The sequence below is a fragment of the Chaetodon auriga genome, chromosome 2 (assembly GCF_051107435.1).
Source record: "Chaetodon auriga isolate fChaAug3 chromosome 2, fChaAug3.hap1, whole genome shotgun sequence".
Lineage (NCBI taxonomy): Eukaryota > Metazoa > Chordata > Actinopteri > Chaetodontiformes > Chaetodontidae > Chaetodon > Chaetodon auriga.
Genome location: NC_135075.1, coordinates 27,273,012 through 27,291,603, shown reverse-complemented (window position 1 = coordinate 27,291,603; position 18,592 = coordinate 27,273,012). Strand labels below are relative to the sequence as shown.

Genomic DNA, 18,592 nt, shown 5'->3' with positions numbered 1-18,592 from the left:
TTGACACTTGTCTTATCCACTGTGCAAAAAACTTAATTAGTTTCATAAATTAGTATGATTATTTTAAAAACATTTGTATAATGTCCTTTCATACTTCTATAGTTTTACTTAAAGCTACAGTTTGTAGAAGTAAAGCACCAGTTTTCACTGGGATTGTCCCTTTTTATCATCAAAATCTTGTGCTATCAAAGTCGTTTGAAAGATGCTGCACGCAGTGGCTTAAAATGTCAGTATTCTTACCTTTGATGAGTATTATTTTTTTGAGGTACTGATGATTTTAAATGGGGAGGATTTAAATAATTACACTAAATCTGCTTTCAAATAAAACAGCAAACAGTTGCTTCTGAATGTTTAATTTCAGCTCCTTTTTTCTGTTTGTCAGCAAGGAAGACATCATCTGTTCGGCCGGCCTGCAGTGTCGTGTCAGAGATTAACATGCATGGATGAGCACGTGGGACACACACACACACACACACACACACACACACACACACAGAGTCATGCACAGTGCACATAAAGGGCACTGTAACATGATAAGTGTCTCTCTCCAGATTCCCCTGGTCACACCTGGCTGAACAACACACTAATTAAGCCTGATTTCACTTAGCAGCTCAGGAGAACACACAACTTCTGTCTATACATACACACACAAAGTAATTTGGACACACAATAGACACCTTGCACATGGACACACAAAAAAGGCATGCAGATACACACCTAGAGACAAATTAGGCTGCACACAGAAGATCCCACCACACATGAATGAGTAGTATGAAAAAAAACTCAAAAACACACAAATTTAGTTGTACAAATCAAGGACAATAACACATGCACACAAATTTAGCAACACACATTGCGCACACAAAAGGCTTCAGGGAGGTGTGCTCATGGATGTGTGTGCGTAATATTGCATATCTCTCTTGTTCACTGTGTTGGCATGGCTATTCCTCTGGCACAATGCATGGCTGACAGCACCTGAGCTCAACACACACACACACACACACACACACACACACACACACACACACACACACACACACTCACACACACTCACACACACTCACACACACAGGCACGCACACACGCTAAGAGACACATTCGTCAGGATGTCAGGAGTATAGTCTGTGTGTTCTGCTAACAGATGGTAATGACAGTTTCAGTCCCTGGACTATCATCTAATCAAAACAGCGCACATTCCCACAAACACACACACACTCTAACTTCCCTCTAGATTAAACATCCTTCAAACCAAATAAGGTTAACAGCATAATTCATACTAAATATGCATTGAGAACATAATTTAGGCCAATGCGTCTCCACATTTGAATGGAAGCTATTTCAGTGATGCAATTTAAATTCCATTAAAAAGCAAACATGGTTCGATCCCACTCACACCACATGAGGATAAGCTAACGTTTAACAGAAAGAAAAATAAACGTAATTCAGATAAAATATCTTTAGGTACAGATATGTGTTTGTCCAATCTCAGGAATCCATGTAAACTTCACTGAAATCATTTAATTATAAAATAAATAATGACAAACATGGGTCATGACAAGAGTGAGCATGTTGTACAAGGTGTAAATTTGGGTGAGGTGCAATGAGGTCCAACCAAGCGTAAACTCAGCTCAGTGACTTAGCACATGTAGCTTGATTGTTTTGGTCAGGGACAATTAAAAAGAGAATACAAAGTTTGTGAAAGGTATTTTTTCCAATGGTTAGCTTATTTGTTAAAGCATGACAGAAGCACATAGAAAACGTCTACGCCTTTGGTCGACTGCTGTACTCTATAGCAACATGCAAGGAGTACCAAAAGCTAACTCTATAGCTTACAGAACTTTAAGAGAAAGTCAGCAGCATCTAAGTAATTTGGCTATCACAATATGTGAAGTGATAGTAGGTTAGTGCTAACACTTTAGCATACATTGTTTTGAGTGATGTAAAGCTCAGTACTAACCCCTCAGTTTACAGTTTTAAGGGATAGGAGGTTAAGTGCTAACACTTTAGCATATAGTGTTTGGAGTGATAGGAAGCTCAGTGCTAACCCCTCAGCATACACTGTTTTAAGGGATAGGAGGTTAAGTGCTAACACTTTAGCATACAGTTCTTTGAGTGATAGAAAGCTCAGTGCTAACACTTCAGTGTATATTGTGTTGAGCGATAGGAGGTTCAGTGCTAACACAGTGCTAATGTTTTATCATAGCTGACTCTGCTAAACTATGGCATAAACTGTTTTGTGACTGATATGAGACTCAGTGCTAGCACTTAAGCTCACTATTTTAAGTGACTGCAGTGCTAACACATGTTGAGTGATAGTTTGCACAGTGCTAGCACCTTAGCATACGATATGTTTAGTGATACTGGGTCAGTAACACTTACAGAACAGCTAAAACATTAGCATACAGTAGTTCATCAGGATCAGCTCGAACCCTTTAGCACACACTGTTTTAAGAAATGGGAGGCTAACCTTAGCAAACACTACATGACCTGTTGTGGACTCTTTGCACTTTGGTAGGAATATGCATGTTGAGTAACAATTTAGCATAAGACAATTCAATGTCGAGAGAAGTTTTATGTTGAAAGAAAAAAGTTTTTTCATCCTCAGTCCATAAACTTAAAGAGGGAAAACACAGAGTGCAAAGGGAGACCAGGAGAAGTAAAGGAATGTAATTATGTCTGACAACAACAGATAGCTGTGATGTTATAATTCTATCAAAGGCCGTGCAACAACATTATCCAACCTCCTCAGTACATCAAAATCCTTCTCAGCAGGACAGCAGGCCTACTGTATTTCCTGTTGTTCACATGAACCGTGGGGTGGAGAGTGGGATGGTAAATCGCAGACAGTCTCTCATATTTCTGCCCTGTGTTGGAGCTGAGTGCCGATCGCATTAGAGGATTTGAACGTCCTCAGCGAGGGGATTTGTCGAGCAGCACAGATGAATGCAAGAGGGACAGAGGAAACAAGAGGTGATAGGAGCCGAGAGGAAAACACAGAAACAGAGAAAAGAAAGAACTGCAGGTTTCAAGCACTGAAATTCAATGCTGCCATTAGGTTTTAGCTTAATTTTCCAAGTGAGATAAACCATTTTTCATTAGCGTTTGCTCACTTCATGTATTCTCTGCTTGTTCGTGCACTTTAGTAAAACTGTACAGTACTTACTGTGTGAAATATTTATGTCCTACACTGCGATTCTTTGGAGCTAGCCCATTACATCACATTGAAAATTGATTACTTGTGTAACATGTTATACATATTTCTCTTTGGCGTATTTGAAGTCTTGAGTAGAATTTAAAATAGGGTTCTGTGGGTTGAAAGAGTGCTTGTCCACACACCGAGACACGCATATTAAAAGAGAGGCTGGAAGGGTTCATGTGGGGGTAAGAGGAAGAAGACTCCATCATCCCACCTGTACCTGTGTTACTGCTGTACTACTGCTGCACTCGTCCTTTGTCTCAATCAAGAGGAAATGTTTCGGAAATTCTAACTCTGTGCCGTTCAGACAAAATGAACACATTAAAATTAGGTGACTGGGAGTATGTGGAGCCTCTAAAAATATTCTTCTAGTGTTTTCAGCATTCAAAGAAATAAACAAAGTGTGGGTATCTATTTCAAACCCTGAGAGAAAGGAAGGGAACATGAGCCGCAGGGGACAGGGGAGGAAAACGAACTGAAAGACTGACAGAGACAGACAAAAATGGAGTGAAAGAGGCCTCATTGTGAGTTCTAGTCACTACTCAGAAGTCTGTTCAGTATTCAATCCTCAGCATTCTCACAGCACTAATGAGCAACAGCCAAACACACACACACACGCACACACGCACACACACGCACACAACTACACAAGCGCAACCCAGGCTTGTTTCTCACTTGCTCTACATTAAAGAAGTACCATTTCACAGCTTCCACACTGATCACATTTGTCAAGCGCTGCTCTTTGTACTTTTTGTCAGACTAGATAAACAGCAGAACGTACCTTTAACGATGAGGTCGGCATAGTTGGACACCCCGGACCCGCCGTCTGATCGGATGACGCAGCGGTAGCGGCTGGTGCTGCGCTGGGACGTGTCGCCGACGCTGACGGTAGCTGAGAAACGGCGGTGGTTCACGACCCTGGTCACCATCAACGCTGTGTCCTTACCGTTCCACTGCTGCGTGATGCAGGAGACAGATGAGAAAATGTCAGCAAAAGCCTTGTTCTGACTGATGATGGCTGCTTCCTCAGTCCACTGAACAGAGCCTGACTTTTTCAGCTCTAATTTATGTAGAGATGCATCAGAAGAGCTCTTAAATTCTTGTAGAGAAGACTAAAGTTGTGGCCCTTTAAACTGGTAATACAACAATTTAGTATCAAACGTCAATAAAGCTCCAGACTCACAAGAAACAGATTAAAGAAAAGAGTTATTAAAAGTACAACACAGGACAGAGACATGAGCCCATATTGATATCAAAGACTGGCAGGAAACAGAAGCCGATCAGACATCAAAGGAAAGTGTACTGCTGCCACTTTCCGCTTTGCGTGTGATCCTCTCCTGATCCAATCTTCTCCGGCCGCTGTGTTATTATCTGCCAGTTTGGAGGAACATGCTTTGCCCATCAGACCTACAGTCAGGAGGATCGCTGCTGCTCAGCGGTCATGTGTAGGGAAAACATGCAAGTTTCCCGTGTACATGAATTGAAACGAGAACAAGGCAGGGATGCGCACATACACACACACATCATCTGCACAGAGATGGAGTCATTGGTGCAGAGCAGAACAAGAACTTTTAATCAATCCTGAGACAGAGCAGGAGATGCTGAGAATCACTGCCACAGTGTACTTTCTTTTATTTGTTGAATAAAATGGTATAAATAATTCAGAACTATTTGCTACATTGCCCTTTTCTATAATGTATATTATTTATTACAGAACATTAAATACAGTATTGGTTGTATCAATGGATACATTCTTACCCTGCTTGTTTCTGATTGGCTGGGTCCATGAAAATCATGCAACAGCCTCACATAAAGCTCAAGAGTTCAATCACTGTTTGGCACTTTTGGCATTCTTTTCCAATGTCTCACTACATACTTTTACATATTTGGACACCTTGAAGTGCATTTATACTTAAAAAAAAATGTGTGTAAACCTACAATAATAATCAATTTTTCTATTGCAAGTACAACTTACTAGACTGATAGATATACAAGCTACTAGACTGGGATGTGCCACAGAGCAGCATTAAAGCTAACAGAAGAAAATACACTGAAAATCTGCCACTGAAACATAATTGCTCGTCAGTTATCACAGTTTTACAGTATCCGAACATTTAGGGCATTCTGACCTCCCTTTATGAAAGTTCTGCTCGTACACCTGCTGATATCATTCATGCTCATATTTACTGATAAGAGGGTACAAACCTGTAGCCAGAGTTTATCATGCTGAGACCATTTCCCTCCAGCGGTACACTGAAACGTAGCGTTCTGACCAACGTTCACCTCCACGTTCTGCAGACGCAGGAAGTGCGGCGCTTTACCTGCAGCACAGACAGAAAGCAGACACTGTGTCAACATTAGGTAGAACATTCTGCAGAGATAAAAGTTCCACAATCGCATATTAAAGCAGCTGGCAGGTTGTTGAAAGATGCCATCTTGTTATTAAAGACATGGTAGATTCATACTGGATTATAACAGCAGATGCCATGAGCAATAAGAAACAACAGTTGGAGGAACAACACAACAGGACTTAACATTGTTGTTTGGAGAGAGGCTGAGAAATTTATGTGATGGTACACAGCACATGAGCAGGCAGACAGTGAGACACACTGCCAGACATTGGGTGACTTTGTCCTGGCATTGAAACCAGCCAGCGACTGGTTAATTTCATTTTGACTGTCTGCAGACAGAGATAAGTCTAACAGGGTATGCATCGATCATTTAACGATGATAATTGGCCCTGTCACTGATGGTCAGGTTCAAATCACAAGGACTCAGATAAGAAGCTTGTTTTTTTTGGTAATCTTTCTTTATTTGTACATTCTTCTTTCTCGCTCCTCTCTTTACATGGTCTCACATTTTTGTGTTCTTGTTTACTTTCTTTCTTCCAGTGTGAACCTCCACTCTACTTCCTCTTGCTTTCCACCATTTACTCACCCACTTTGCCAGTCGCTAATCTGATTAGTGACTGGCACAGATGAGCTACGTGCTCTGTGCCAGCCATTCAGAGGAAAAAAAGGGACCGAAAGAAAGACGTAGAAGTGAAAAGAGTGCTGAGTTGAGTGGGGATGTATGGGACATGTGGGGATATGGAAAAAAAAAGAAGAGATGTTCTAAAACAAAGTGCAATTCTTCTAAATGAATATGTAATAAGACTCATTATCTCTCATGTTTTGTGTTATTCAAGAAAAATGCCAGTGAAGTTGAGCTGAACACACACACCCAATAACCGGCAGTGAGCGTGTGGGAGAGCGCAGCTGAAGACACAGAGCGCTGTAAGCAGGCCACACAGTGTTGCAGTGAGCGGGCCGGAGTTTTGTGAAGCAAAGTGTTTCTGTCAGATTTGAGTGATGAAGACCCTGAGTTTGGACCTTCTTCCTGGCTCCCTGCAATCTGTCTGCAAGGCTCACAATCTGTCCTTTACACAGCCTTTAGTGAGTGTGTGTGTGTGTGTGTGAGAGAGAGAGAGAGAAATAGCTATAAAACAGATGATGCTCAGTAGGGCTACAGTGGTGCAGGGTCAACCATTATGAAACACACGCACGCACATGCACGTACATGCACACACACATTCATAGGCATGCACACACACACGCACACACACACACACGCACACACACACACACACGCACACAGTCACTTACGGCAGGGGTGAGCCAGAACTCGTATGTCGTCGATGGCGATGAAACCTGGATGGCCTTGAACCGAAACTGCTTCAAATATTACCTGAGAGGGGAAAGAAAGAAAGAAAGAAAGAAAGAAAGAAAGAAAGACATTGAGCCACAGCTTTCTATATGAGTCGAAGAAAAAGAACAAAAAAAAAACTTTCTTTCTTCCAGACACTGCAACATCTTGATGCCCCTGCAAAGTTCATATGGAAACCCCAGGGGAATTTTGCGCTGAAAGTCAGCAACTATTCCTTTCTTTATTTAATCCCTTCATCCTTCTGTCTCCATCCTTATGCCAGCCACATATGCCGCGCCTCCTCCTGCTTCCTCTCGTCTTTTCTCTCTCATCCTCCTTTTTTCCCTCTCTTGTGTTTTTCTATCACGCCTCCTCCTCTCTGCTCTTCCCTCTCCCTCCATCCTTCATCCCTCTCTCTCTTTTCTCTCAGTTTCCTCTCAACAACCTCTCTCTTTCTCCTCTGTACATTTTCTCTCTTGCCATCAGCTCTTTTCTACTATTATTCTTTTAATTGCTCTTTTGTGTCTCCTCTCTCCATCACACTACTCCTTTATTTCTTCTGTTATAACATTTTCTCTCCCCCAGACGCACTCACACTCACAGGGTGACAGGCAGTCAGCAGGGCTGTCAAGGGGCCATGCACTTCTGACCCACACATAAATAGTCATACACACACACACACACACACACACACACACACACACACCTCTGTGCTGTACTTGTCAGGATCCTCAGCAGTATAAGCTGGGACTCAGTCTGAATACTAAAGACGTCTGGGAAGACTTTACTCTCTTCCTTTCCTTCAAAAAATACCCCCCCACCCACCCACCCACACGCACACACACACACACACACACACACACACACACACACACACACACACACACACGCACCTCTGGTATGCATGTCAAGGGAAGACACTGGTAGAGTATTTTTGTTGTTGTTGTTGTCGTTGTTGTTGTTATGACAGGTCTTTGTGTGCAAAATTCAGATTTTTCTCTCCTTTCACATTCATTTTAGAAAGTGATTTACTGAATATATCTATTAGAATTCTTATAAACATAGATTAGTGCTGATTTTTGAAGTAAATATAGTTGAAAAACAGATTTTTCATGACTGTCTTCGAGTCTAATTTACTGCTCTTTTTTAGCTTCATGTTTAACACTTACACATTTGCGACCTTGACAAAAAGTCAGAAACGCTGACGATAATCTCTGAACTTTCTAACTTTACGCTGGCTGCTTAACTCGCCGTTCTCCAAGTTTTTCTTATCAAATTAACACACAGTCTTGGCAGTTGTTTGTCCAGTGGGAATAAAAATCCCATCTTGCAGTTCAGACTGTGTTTACGTGGCCACACACCAGAACTGGATCAAATTAAGAAAAACATTGTTTTATCTAAAGTTGAAATTTGCTCTATTTTCAGTTTTTAGTCAGTGGGCGATCTGAGGGGGCTGCCATCCGCCTTGTTAGCAAAATGACCAAAACGCTCCCCCCTTGTTAACCCCCCCCCCCACTCATTGATCCTTTGGCTGAAGCTTTGTGACAGTTAGTGTCACGGTGCTGCTTATTGATAAATCCAGGGCGCTGTCCGTGGTGCTGAAGAAGCAGACAGATTTGTGATTGTACCTTTTGACCCAACCCACAGGGGGCGCCACAGATGCCAAAAATGTGTACCTCTTAATTCACCATGTTATGCGTACATGTTCTGGGGTCCAGCATTAACCAAAATCTTAAGTGGGCGTGGTCTGTCACATGTTTGCTCATTACTCAAGATGCCCTGGAGCAATCCTGATTGAACTCACTGGAGACATCTTGTGTTCTGCCTGAACATTTCCACGTGAAGTTCTGTTTAACTCCGATGAAGGTGGAACTTTGAGGCTGCGATGATGAAACTCGCGTGTGATTGGTCTCACTCCTCTTTACAGAACTGAACGAGCTGACTTCGCTCACCTTGGTGAAGCCTGAAACCTGCTCGTGGCTGCTCGCAGCTTTAATTTTGCCCGATTGAGTTGCTTCTTTCTGTTGACCTTGAATCCTGAATTGCTGCTTGTGGCTTTATTATGAGTATATTTCTGTCCCTTTTAGAAAAGAAAGCATCGTTTCTCCATGGGAGATGACTCCTCATTAGGGAGGGAAACACACAGATTAAATGAACTTTGGTTACCTTTGAGCTTCAGATCTGTGTGCGCGCCACATGGGTGCCTTAATTCATGGAACACAGCTCGGTCATTAGGTAAACACAGTCCCTTTTGTACTACCTCAATAAAACAACACAGCGGTGTATGTCTCTGCATCTTAAACAGACTGATATTCACACACACCCACACACAAGACAAACCGAGAGTCATTACACGGCAACAGTTTTGCGTTACGATGTTAGAGGAACACACTAAGGGAGGGAGGTCTGTTGGTCATCCTACTGCCCGTTAAGTGATGAAACTCAATCCACAGTTCCAACCAATGGTCACACATTAGTTCAGGCTGTACTGAATCACTAACATGTTCAGCCTGGTTTTATTGACTTGATCACATTTTGCTGATTTTACCATTTGTCCTTTTCTTTGCACAGAGGACAATGACTCAACATTAAGTTTATCTCCACATTTCAGCATAAATATTTGCCCATAAATGTTACAGAGAGTGCAAAAGACCCAGGTTACATGACTCATTCACTTTGCTCCACAGCACGATGAAGACAGTGGTCAGATTAACGAGGCTAACCACCGACGTCTCTGTGTGTCACTGAGTGTAATCCAGGTTTTGTCAGAGCGTTAATTTGAAATTTTAGGCCCATTGAAGTTTTAACGTTGAATACACTAAAAGGGTATAAAGGTAGCTCACAGACAGATCACCAGGACTAAGCTGAATAATCTCACTTTATTCATTCTGGCCCCAGTGGCCGTCTTTAGCGCTGCTCTGATGCAGCAAAATCAAACTTTTTAGACATTTTCACACGTCACAGCAGGAAAATCATGCATGCAATTAATAACCTTAATAAAAGCAACCTTGCAGTTAAGTGATCCAGTTCCAGAGTCCCAGTAATGTGCATGACTTACTGGGCCACTTAATGGCCCAAAGTGATCATTCATTAATGTTATTACTAACACTGCAAACTGTCTGCCATGAAAACCGTCTTCAGACTGCATTCATTATGAAAACACTGTTTAGGAAAAAAATCCAATTCATTACACCTTTCACACGTGCACCTACTGCACCGCCTCGTGCTGAATGTTCATGTCCATAAATTAAAGTAAATATTCAACTCTGGGGGGGGGGCACAATTAAAAAGTCAAACAGCCTCTGCAGGACGATTGAAGCATCAAATATTGACCATCTGCCTGACACATTATGGAGTGTAAATCTAGATCTCAGTCACATTAAAAGAAGAGTTTCATCAGACGTTAGAAAAAAGTCTGCTTAATCATTTCTCTGTCATTTTAATATAAGATACCGTATGACTGTTTTCATCATTCATAATGTATTTTGCAGTAATGTCATAAATGGATGTTTGTGTGTGTGTGTGTGTTACCTGGTAGGAGTTCGGCCAGAATGTAGAAATGGCCAGCTCAGCCTTCACCCAGCCTTCGGTAACAGTGTCAGAGGCGTTCCACACTGGGTTACCCTGAGCGCCTCCATTCACCTGCAGGCAGACAGAAAATAAGAAGAAGAGATGTAGAAGATGAAAAGAAATACAGGGATCAGGTGACCTGCAGGTTTCAGGAGTTAACTAAAGTAAATGTGGGATTTTTAATATCTAACCCTGTCAATTAACTCTTATTTATCAGTTAATTGATTAGTCCATTACTTCATTCCTCACATTCAATTTGTTGGTTTCCTGACTCGCTTCAGATCTTCATCATGTTTCATCCATCTCTGAATTCCCTCGGTCTCCAGCTCACCAGCCTGTCCTTTCAACACTCCATCCTCCATCCTCAGCTCCGTATTCTACCCGTCTGTCCATCAGTGTCTTCAGACCACCATATAAAACATTCACTAGACCTGCCTCTGCTCCACAACACAGAGAATCTATCAGTGCGCCCGTCCATGCACAAGCTCTGGTTCCTATCCCTAATGTTTTAATCATGTCAGCATTTCTTATTCTTGACATGCGTTTCTGCCCAAATAAACAATAAATTAGAAGTCGTCTAATTTAAAATTTTCTTTACAAAAACACACAAACACACTTATAACCATACCACCAAATGCAGTGCACTACAGCTAACTTTAACCTTACTGAGAGGGACTGGATGAGGCCTGTCCTTACCTGCTTTACCTTTTATTAGTGATTCCACTTTCTCCCTCATTCACACACACACACACACACACACACACACACACACACCTATATAAACATTCACTGCCCTGGGGCTAACTTCATCCCTCCTTGACAGAGAACAGAGGTTTGTTTGTTTGTTTGCCTGTTCAGTCTATCATCCCCTTCATCTGTCAATCCCTGTCAGTCACTCTCTCACACACTCTCTCTCTCACTCACACACACACACACACACACACACACACACACACACACACACCTTGATATAGACGTTGAGCGTGCCTGGGCTGGCTCCGTCCCGGCTGGACAGGGAGTACAGGAAGTCAATGCAGTGGGTGTCGTTCTCCTTCAGGGTGGGCATGTAAAGGTGAGCCTTTTGTCCCGACGCCCGGCCAGACGCGTTCACCACCATGAAGGAACCTACAGCCACACAGAAACAGGAAGAGAGAGGCCAGAGACAGTTAAAGTAACCGTTCAGGCGAACTTCAGATGATTCACCTCCTAACTAGAGCAGTGCTGACAGATACAGTTCATAAAATGATATGAATTCAGCATTAATCCCCAATGCTTTACATTTGGTTTTAGCGGCTTCCACTCTAGGAAAGTCCCAGACGACAATAAAGCCACAGTCACACGGTATCACTTAGCCAGGTGATTTCATCCAAATCAGACTCAGGCGCTCACGAAGTTCTGTATGTGCAGTCGGCAGGAAACAGTGTGCATGCTCGTAGATTTTAGGCACGGACACGGTGAGTTTAAGCGGTAGAATGGATCGTGTGATCTCATTCGGGGATCAGTTGCACGTCTTCTCCTTCTCTTCACATGTTGATCAGCAGGTTGCAACACTTGTCAGACTTGCTTCATTGCTGTTTTTTTTGTTTTGAGGCAGATCAGAAGGTGGGATCAGTTTCCACGCCATCATTTCTTTCAGCATCTTCCTGATTTGCAAACGTTTCTTTCATCTTCCCACTGTGGCAGACATCTGCTGCAAATAGCTACAGTCATTTAGAGTGCTCGTGCACTGCAAATACGGCCGACCAGGTTTGTCCGCCATTCATCTGACGCTTGATGCAGCAAAAAAAAAAGCAAAAACACTTGAAGCTCTTTAATTCACTGGAGCCGTATATCAGCGTCTTAATGTATCCACACCCTGAGGGTTCTGAGCCACAACGTAAAACACATTTTCTCTGTCGACTCGCAGTTTAAGTGTGTTTTAGTCTCTGCTTTATGGCACAGGATGGAGCTTTTATGGGTCGGCCGACTCCATTTGGCTGACTGCCATCAGCCGGACTGAGAGTTAGAAGTGACTGGGAGACTATTTGGCGAGAGAGTGGGAGAGGAGAGATACTGAATCAAGCAGGTGTGACTGTTGGCTTCTAACAGTGTCTGTGTTTGCATATGCACTCTATTGCATAGGTGTGAAAGTGTACTGAATTAATGTAGAATGTCCTCTGTAAGGTTTTTATCTCTTTTTTTAATGGTGCTGGGACTGTAAATGCATGTAATCAAGTGAAAATGCTCCTTTATGTTGCGCTGCATTGATAATCAACATCCCATCCTGTGTGTTGATTCAGAAAATAAAACCATAGATTTGCTTTTTTCCACAATGTTGCAGCATTTCCAGAAGCACGATGCTCCTCCTAAATTCAGCACTCTGCCACAATTATACAACTATATGTAGATTCTATAGAATAAAAAAGAAGTCGTGTAAAAGTACAATAAAATACACACATTTGTTTCATCTGCTCATCCAGTGACTGATGGTATCACCACAAACTGTGTCCTGGATGTGATGGCATTTTGATTCTAAAGGGCAGTGCAGTGACTTTTGGAGAGGGAGGAATGTACAGAAGAAGCAAACTCTGGGACACAAACACGGACAAACAGAGCTGGACTGGTGCATTTGTGAGGACATTCTACTGACTTACATCCATTTCCTGGAGGCTTTCCATAAACTGAACAAAACCCTGAATGTAACCTTCACCCAAAAAAAGTCTGAAGCTCATACCCACAGCAACACACCAAAGGCAAAGTGACCTTCTTTATGTTCGTCCAGATCAGAGGCTGCTTTGTGTTAGCGTGTGTGATTTTGCTGTGATGCAGTCAGAACTGGACCTTCACCTCCCACACACACACACACACACACACACACACACACACACACACTGTGTCCAGTTTTACTTGTGGTTTTGCATGTGTATGTGCTTTTTCAGACTTTGGCTTGGGGACCGAAGAAGGAACGACCTTTAACCTTTCTCTAGCGCAGCTCCCGTCCGCAGCCTGGTCAGAATGGGCCGACTGCTTCGTGTTGCTCCTTGCAGTTTTCTCATTATCGACGTGCAGAGCCAGCGAACCCCCTGCAGGTCTAGACCAATCGTTTTAGACGCATGCATGTGAAACCAATGTTTTCTACTTTTTATTACAATACGCAGCCAGTTTTAGACAGTTTACTGAGGTGTTCCCAAAACATGAGCCACACCTAAATTATTAATAATAATCATCATCATTATTGTTATTTCTGCTTCTGTGTTGACAGACATTTAATTGACTGAATGTAGGCCAAAGACACGCGGCACGTTTGCTGTATTAAAAATGTTATTACAGACTGCTGTTATCAGCAAAGACAGAGATGCTAAAAGTAAAACCCTGCCACTGAAATCTAACTCTGACGTGTTTTCCATCCAGCCGTGACAGAGAATGAATGAAATCTTTTCCCATTGTGTCCCGTTCCAAAGGATAGGCTGACATTATTCACTGAAGGTAACTAGCTAACATTAGCTTAATAACTCAATAAGTCAATCACTGCGTACTGTATCAAAATGTTCACATTAAAACTGTAATTAGTGGATGTTAAGATGAACCAGCGCTGTTGAGAGAGAGGTTTCGGGTTAACTCCGGGTGAAACACGGTCACCAGCTGTCGTTTCGACTCGTGCATGTGAGTGTCTGAAAGCTGTGGAGGCTCTCCGGCTCTGCAGGTCGATGCTTCTCAGCTTCCTTGAAAACTGCTCATTCACACTCAGCACTACACCTCGGCAATATACCCCCCCCCCCCAACCCACCCACACACACAAGCTGTATATTTTATACACATGCAGGTGTCTAAAAGAGATTTCATCCATCACTTCTACCTCTGCTAAATCAGACTAATCCACAGCAGCACTGCGTGTGTGTTTGTGTGTGTGTGTGTGTGTGTGTGTTTGTGTGTGTGTGCAAGCATATTGTATAAGCGTGTCTGTGTGTATTGATATTGTTGAAGTTATATTACTGTGCAGTTGGCCGGCAGAGGAGGAGTGTGTCTTATTATGGAAGTGAAATGATGGTCTGTGTGTGTTTACGTGTGTGTGTCTGTGTACAGGTGTGTGTGTGTGTGTGTGTGTTAAAGTAATCTAGCCTGGGTCTCTAACCAGGTCTTTCCACAGTGAACCCAGCCTGATTACATTTCTTATTCACACCTTCATGTACACACATGCTCACCCCTGTGTGTGTATGCGCACACACACGCACAGATGCACATGCGAGTCCATTTATTTTCTGTCCTTTGCGGCTCTGTGAAGCATTCTGTGAAAGGATTTGTTTCATTTAAAACTCTTTCTTTAAATAATGTTGACTTGAATCAACTCCGCACGCGGACGGTAAGTGTGATGTTTGTTATCCTCAGACTCTTCTCACCATGACAACTGTCTCTGTGGCGGAGGCAGAGGTGTTACAATGCTCACACAAACAAAAAGAATAGCATGCACGCACACACATTCACACACATACAAAGGCGCACTTACTTACACATGCAAAACACACACACGCACATCAAAAAATAACTGTCACAAAGATCCATTTCCATATGATGAAATATCACTCACACATGCTTTCATTCAGTCACACAGTCTCACACACAATGCGACCACACACACACACACACACACACACACACACACACAGACACAATAACAAATACGCACAACACTCATTTCACACTTTGTTTCCCAGCTGTGAGGTCAGAGAGGTGCAATCTGTTAACGTGAGAAAAACTGATGAATCTGTCTTCCATGTCAACACACACATACACACACACACAAACCCTTCAGCGCACACACATATCAAAATAAATGGGTCAACTCAGTGCAACAAACGTTCCAGCACACACTGCCACACGAGACCAGCTGTTTTCACAACTGTTGAGAATTTGAGATTTTGCTTTTATTTTCCAAACCCGTTGACATCAAAAAGCAGCCGAGGCCTCGGCTGTGTCTTTCAGCCGCTGAAGTGTCTTTGAGCAAAGTATTTAACCCCAGCTGCTGCAGTGGATCTGTACAGGAGCGTTCATCTGTTTAAAGTCTGTGTATATACTGAGCGAGAAAAGGTTCAAAATCCAGTTTGTGTCTCGCGCAGGTAACAGGTAAAGGAAGGTTCACACCTACATACTTGTCACTAAGAAAGACAAGTGTCTTTTCATACACAGGGTTTAGCTAAATCACACACACACATATACACACAAACTCTACCAGTAAGTATAGATTGATAAACATCAAGTGTTTATACCCCCCAAAAAACAAATAAAGTCTCAGCAGGGTTTGCACACTATGGTACGTGTGTCTGCTGTTTCTCCTCTTAAATAATTTGACAATTTGATGGTTGTCAACATAAAAACAAAAACCACTTGCAATGTTATCACTAACCGCTAATATTGGTTTATATGTCACTGGCCCGTCCATGGGCCGACGGAAGCATTATGTTTATACTATACACCTTTAGAAAGCTTAGATTCTTATGAATCGACTGATGTAAGATAAAATTGGAGCCACAATCAATGCCAACAGCAAACAAACGACAGTATTTAAAATGAATAAAAGATTATATCTCTCCGTGATCCACTGATCAATATTAGTCAAAAACTGACAAAAACTGGAAACTTTATCAAAGTTCCAAACAATTCACTGCAGTAAAGATATTTAGTCCACAACATGACAGTAATCCACACAAAGCTGTTTTCTCCTTTCCAAGTGACAGCCTATGTGCTTGTCTTTTACTTGTTTTCAGTGTTTTTGCGTTAAAACTTTTCTAAACTTCAGCACCTAAATCCTAAAGACAAATTAACACAAATTAAGTCAAATTCACTGACAGACTAACAGAGTGAGATTATAGACATAAAAGATGTTTGCAGAGTGTGTGGTATAAATGTTTTGTAGCACTCACACTGTGAAAAACAGAAGTTTGTTTCTCAGGTGTGTGTGTGTGTGTGTGTGTGTGTGTGTGTGTGTGTGTGTGTGTGTGTGTGAGTGTGTGCGTGTGAGAGAAAGAAGGAAATGAGAAAACCTGGTTAACAGTGGGGTTTTCTCAGATCAATACAAAGGTGGGTCACACAGATCAATAGTAATACAGGCTGGCCAGTTAACACACACACACACACACACACGCACGCACACACGCACACACACACACACACACAAAATACACTGCAAACTAAGGTTCATCATGTGCAGGAACACACACACACCTGCACACAAATGTTTAAATCAAACAGTGACTTTATGATAACTTTACGTCTTGCTGAAGTTATCAGTAAACAGTTTTTTTGAATGTTTTATTAAGCACAGTTTAGGTCAATACGCAGGTTAAAGTTTAAAGGCACTGCCGCGTCATTTTAAAATAAAACGCGGTGTTTCGGTGCGATGACAGGAGATAAACGAGGTGTGGTTTCATCCCTGCTGAGAAAAGTTGAACCGCACTTCCTGAAAGTTAATTTCAATGCTTTGGTCAAAGTTTCGCTCTTTGCTCTAAATGAAGGAGATAAATATTGCATGCTGGAAGTCATTTTCCATCGGCCTTTCACGGTGTCACAGGCTCTCTTTGAGGCTCTCAAAGAAGAGCGTCCTCCGTCTGGGTGGTCTTTTAAAGCAATACAGCAGATTTCTAACCAGACTGAAGGTCTTTTCGTCTGTGGTCTAATGTGAAAAGTCTCAAGATGAGTCGGTAAAGATTTATCGATGCTGGAGTGTTTAATGTTGCACTTGAGCACAAAAAGAGCCAGTGGAACATATTTGAATGCACATTTCGCTTGATGCAACTCTGTACAGCATTGATGTGACATCTAAGAAGTGGCTGTAAAGAATGAAAAGGATTTATGATGGTTTATGATATACAGTTGTTTACAGCAGAAAACAAATTGTGTGTCTGTGTTGATGCGTTACTGTCTGTACTTCTAGTGTGTGTGTGTGCATGTGCGTGTGTGTGTGTGTGTGTGCGTGTGTGTGTGGGAGGACAGGGGAGTTACTGAGTCCCTTTACAGGAGCTGAAAAATGGTTATGAAAGCGTAGGACGCTGGTTAAAGACAACGAGGTATCACACACATGCACACACACACATCACCCCACCTTCCTACTTAAGCTGTGGTTAAGAGGACGTGCTAGCTGTCATTTCTATTCTGTTAGCAGCAGCAGGTTGCTTCGTATGTTCCAGACAGGGTGAATTTTTCTCTTTATTTCCATCTTTCTTTCTCCAATGATTCCAAGTGTTTCAAAAAAAGGGTGGGAGGAGAGAGGGAGGGAGGGAGTGAGGGAGACTGAGGAAGAAGGACAAATCTTATATAGTTTACTAGCTGTGAATCATTTTAAATTAAATATTTAATGAGGAAGAGGAGTAAGAAAACAGGGAATAATGACAGGAAGGGAAGGGAAGTAAGAGAGGAAGGATGAAAGCAAAGGAGGAAAGGAAGCAGGGAATGAGAAGGAGACAGGAAAGGAGGGAGGTAAGGCGAAAAGAAACGATACAGGAGCATCAGCTGTGGTGCAGACTTGAGCTGGATGGCAAAATCCACCGTTGTTGGGTAAAATGACTCATCTTCATCATCACTGTCATCTTCATCATCATTATTAAAGGCAATGCAAGGGGAATCACTGGAGTCAGACACACAAACATCACATTGGTCCTCGGCCCATTTCACACATTTAGTACACAGAATTCCCCCGAGGTCACACACACACACACACACACACACACACACACACACACACACTGGAACCCATATGTTCAGTGTCCTGAATGGGTAATGGCCCTGCGTCATCATTATCATCATCATCATCACACACACGCACACACACGCACACACACACACACACACACACACACACAAACATACCCGGAAATGCCATTTAATCAAAGCTGCAGGATTGTATACAGGTGCATGAGCTCATACCAACCAGAGCAGTTTCTAATCGTCCTCTTCATGCCCTGATTGCTGCTGCTCGTTTGGTTTCCTGCCAACACTCATTCATTTCCCTTCCTTTCCACATCCATCCATCCATCCGTCATTTGTTCATATATCTGTCTGCTTACCTACATGCCCATCAGTCCATCCATCCGTCCAACTGTCTCTCTGTCTGTCTGTCTGTCTGCTGGATGTGTTTCTCTTTAATGTTCCATCTGAAACCTCTGTTCCTGC

General features: G+C 42.4%; 1 protein-coding gene across 9 annotated transcripts in view; it reads right to left on the bottom strand.

The window, feature by feature from the left end:
• The window catches only part of ptprt (protein tyrosine phosphatase receptor type T), a 301,057-nt gene that overhangs the window by 213,871 nt on the left and 68,594 nt on the right, over positions 1-18,592 (bottom strand). For all 9 annotated transcript variants that reach the window (XM_076744867.1, XM_076744795.1, XM_076744804.1 and 6 more), the window contains exons 3-7: positions 11,415-11,575; positions 10,412-10,522; positions 6,841-6,922; positions 5,402-5,517; positions 3,978-4,152 (exon numbers count right to left, since the gene is read on the bottom strand). In XM_076744867.1, coding sequence (XP_076600982.1) covers positions 3,978-4,152; positions 5,402-5,517; positions 6,841-6,922; positions 10,412-10,522; positions 11,415-11,575 — 645 coding nt within the window. The remainder of the gene's footprint in view (positions 1-3,977; positions 4,153-5,401; positions 5,518-6,840; positions 6,923-10,411; positions 10,523-11,414; positions 11,576-18,592) is intronic.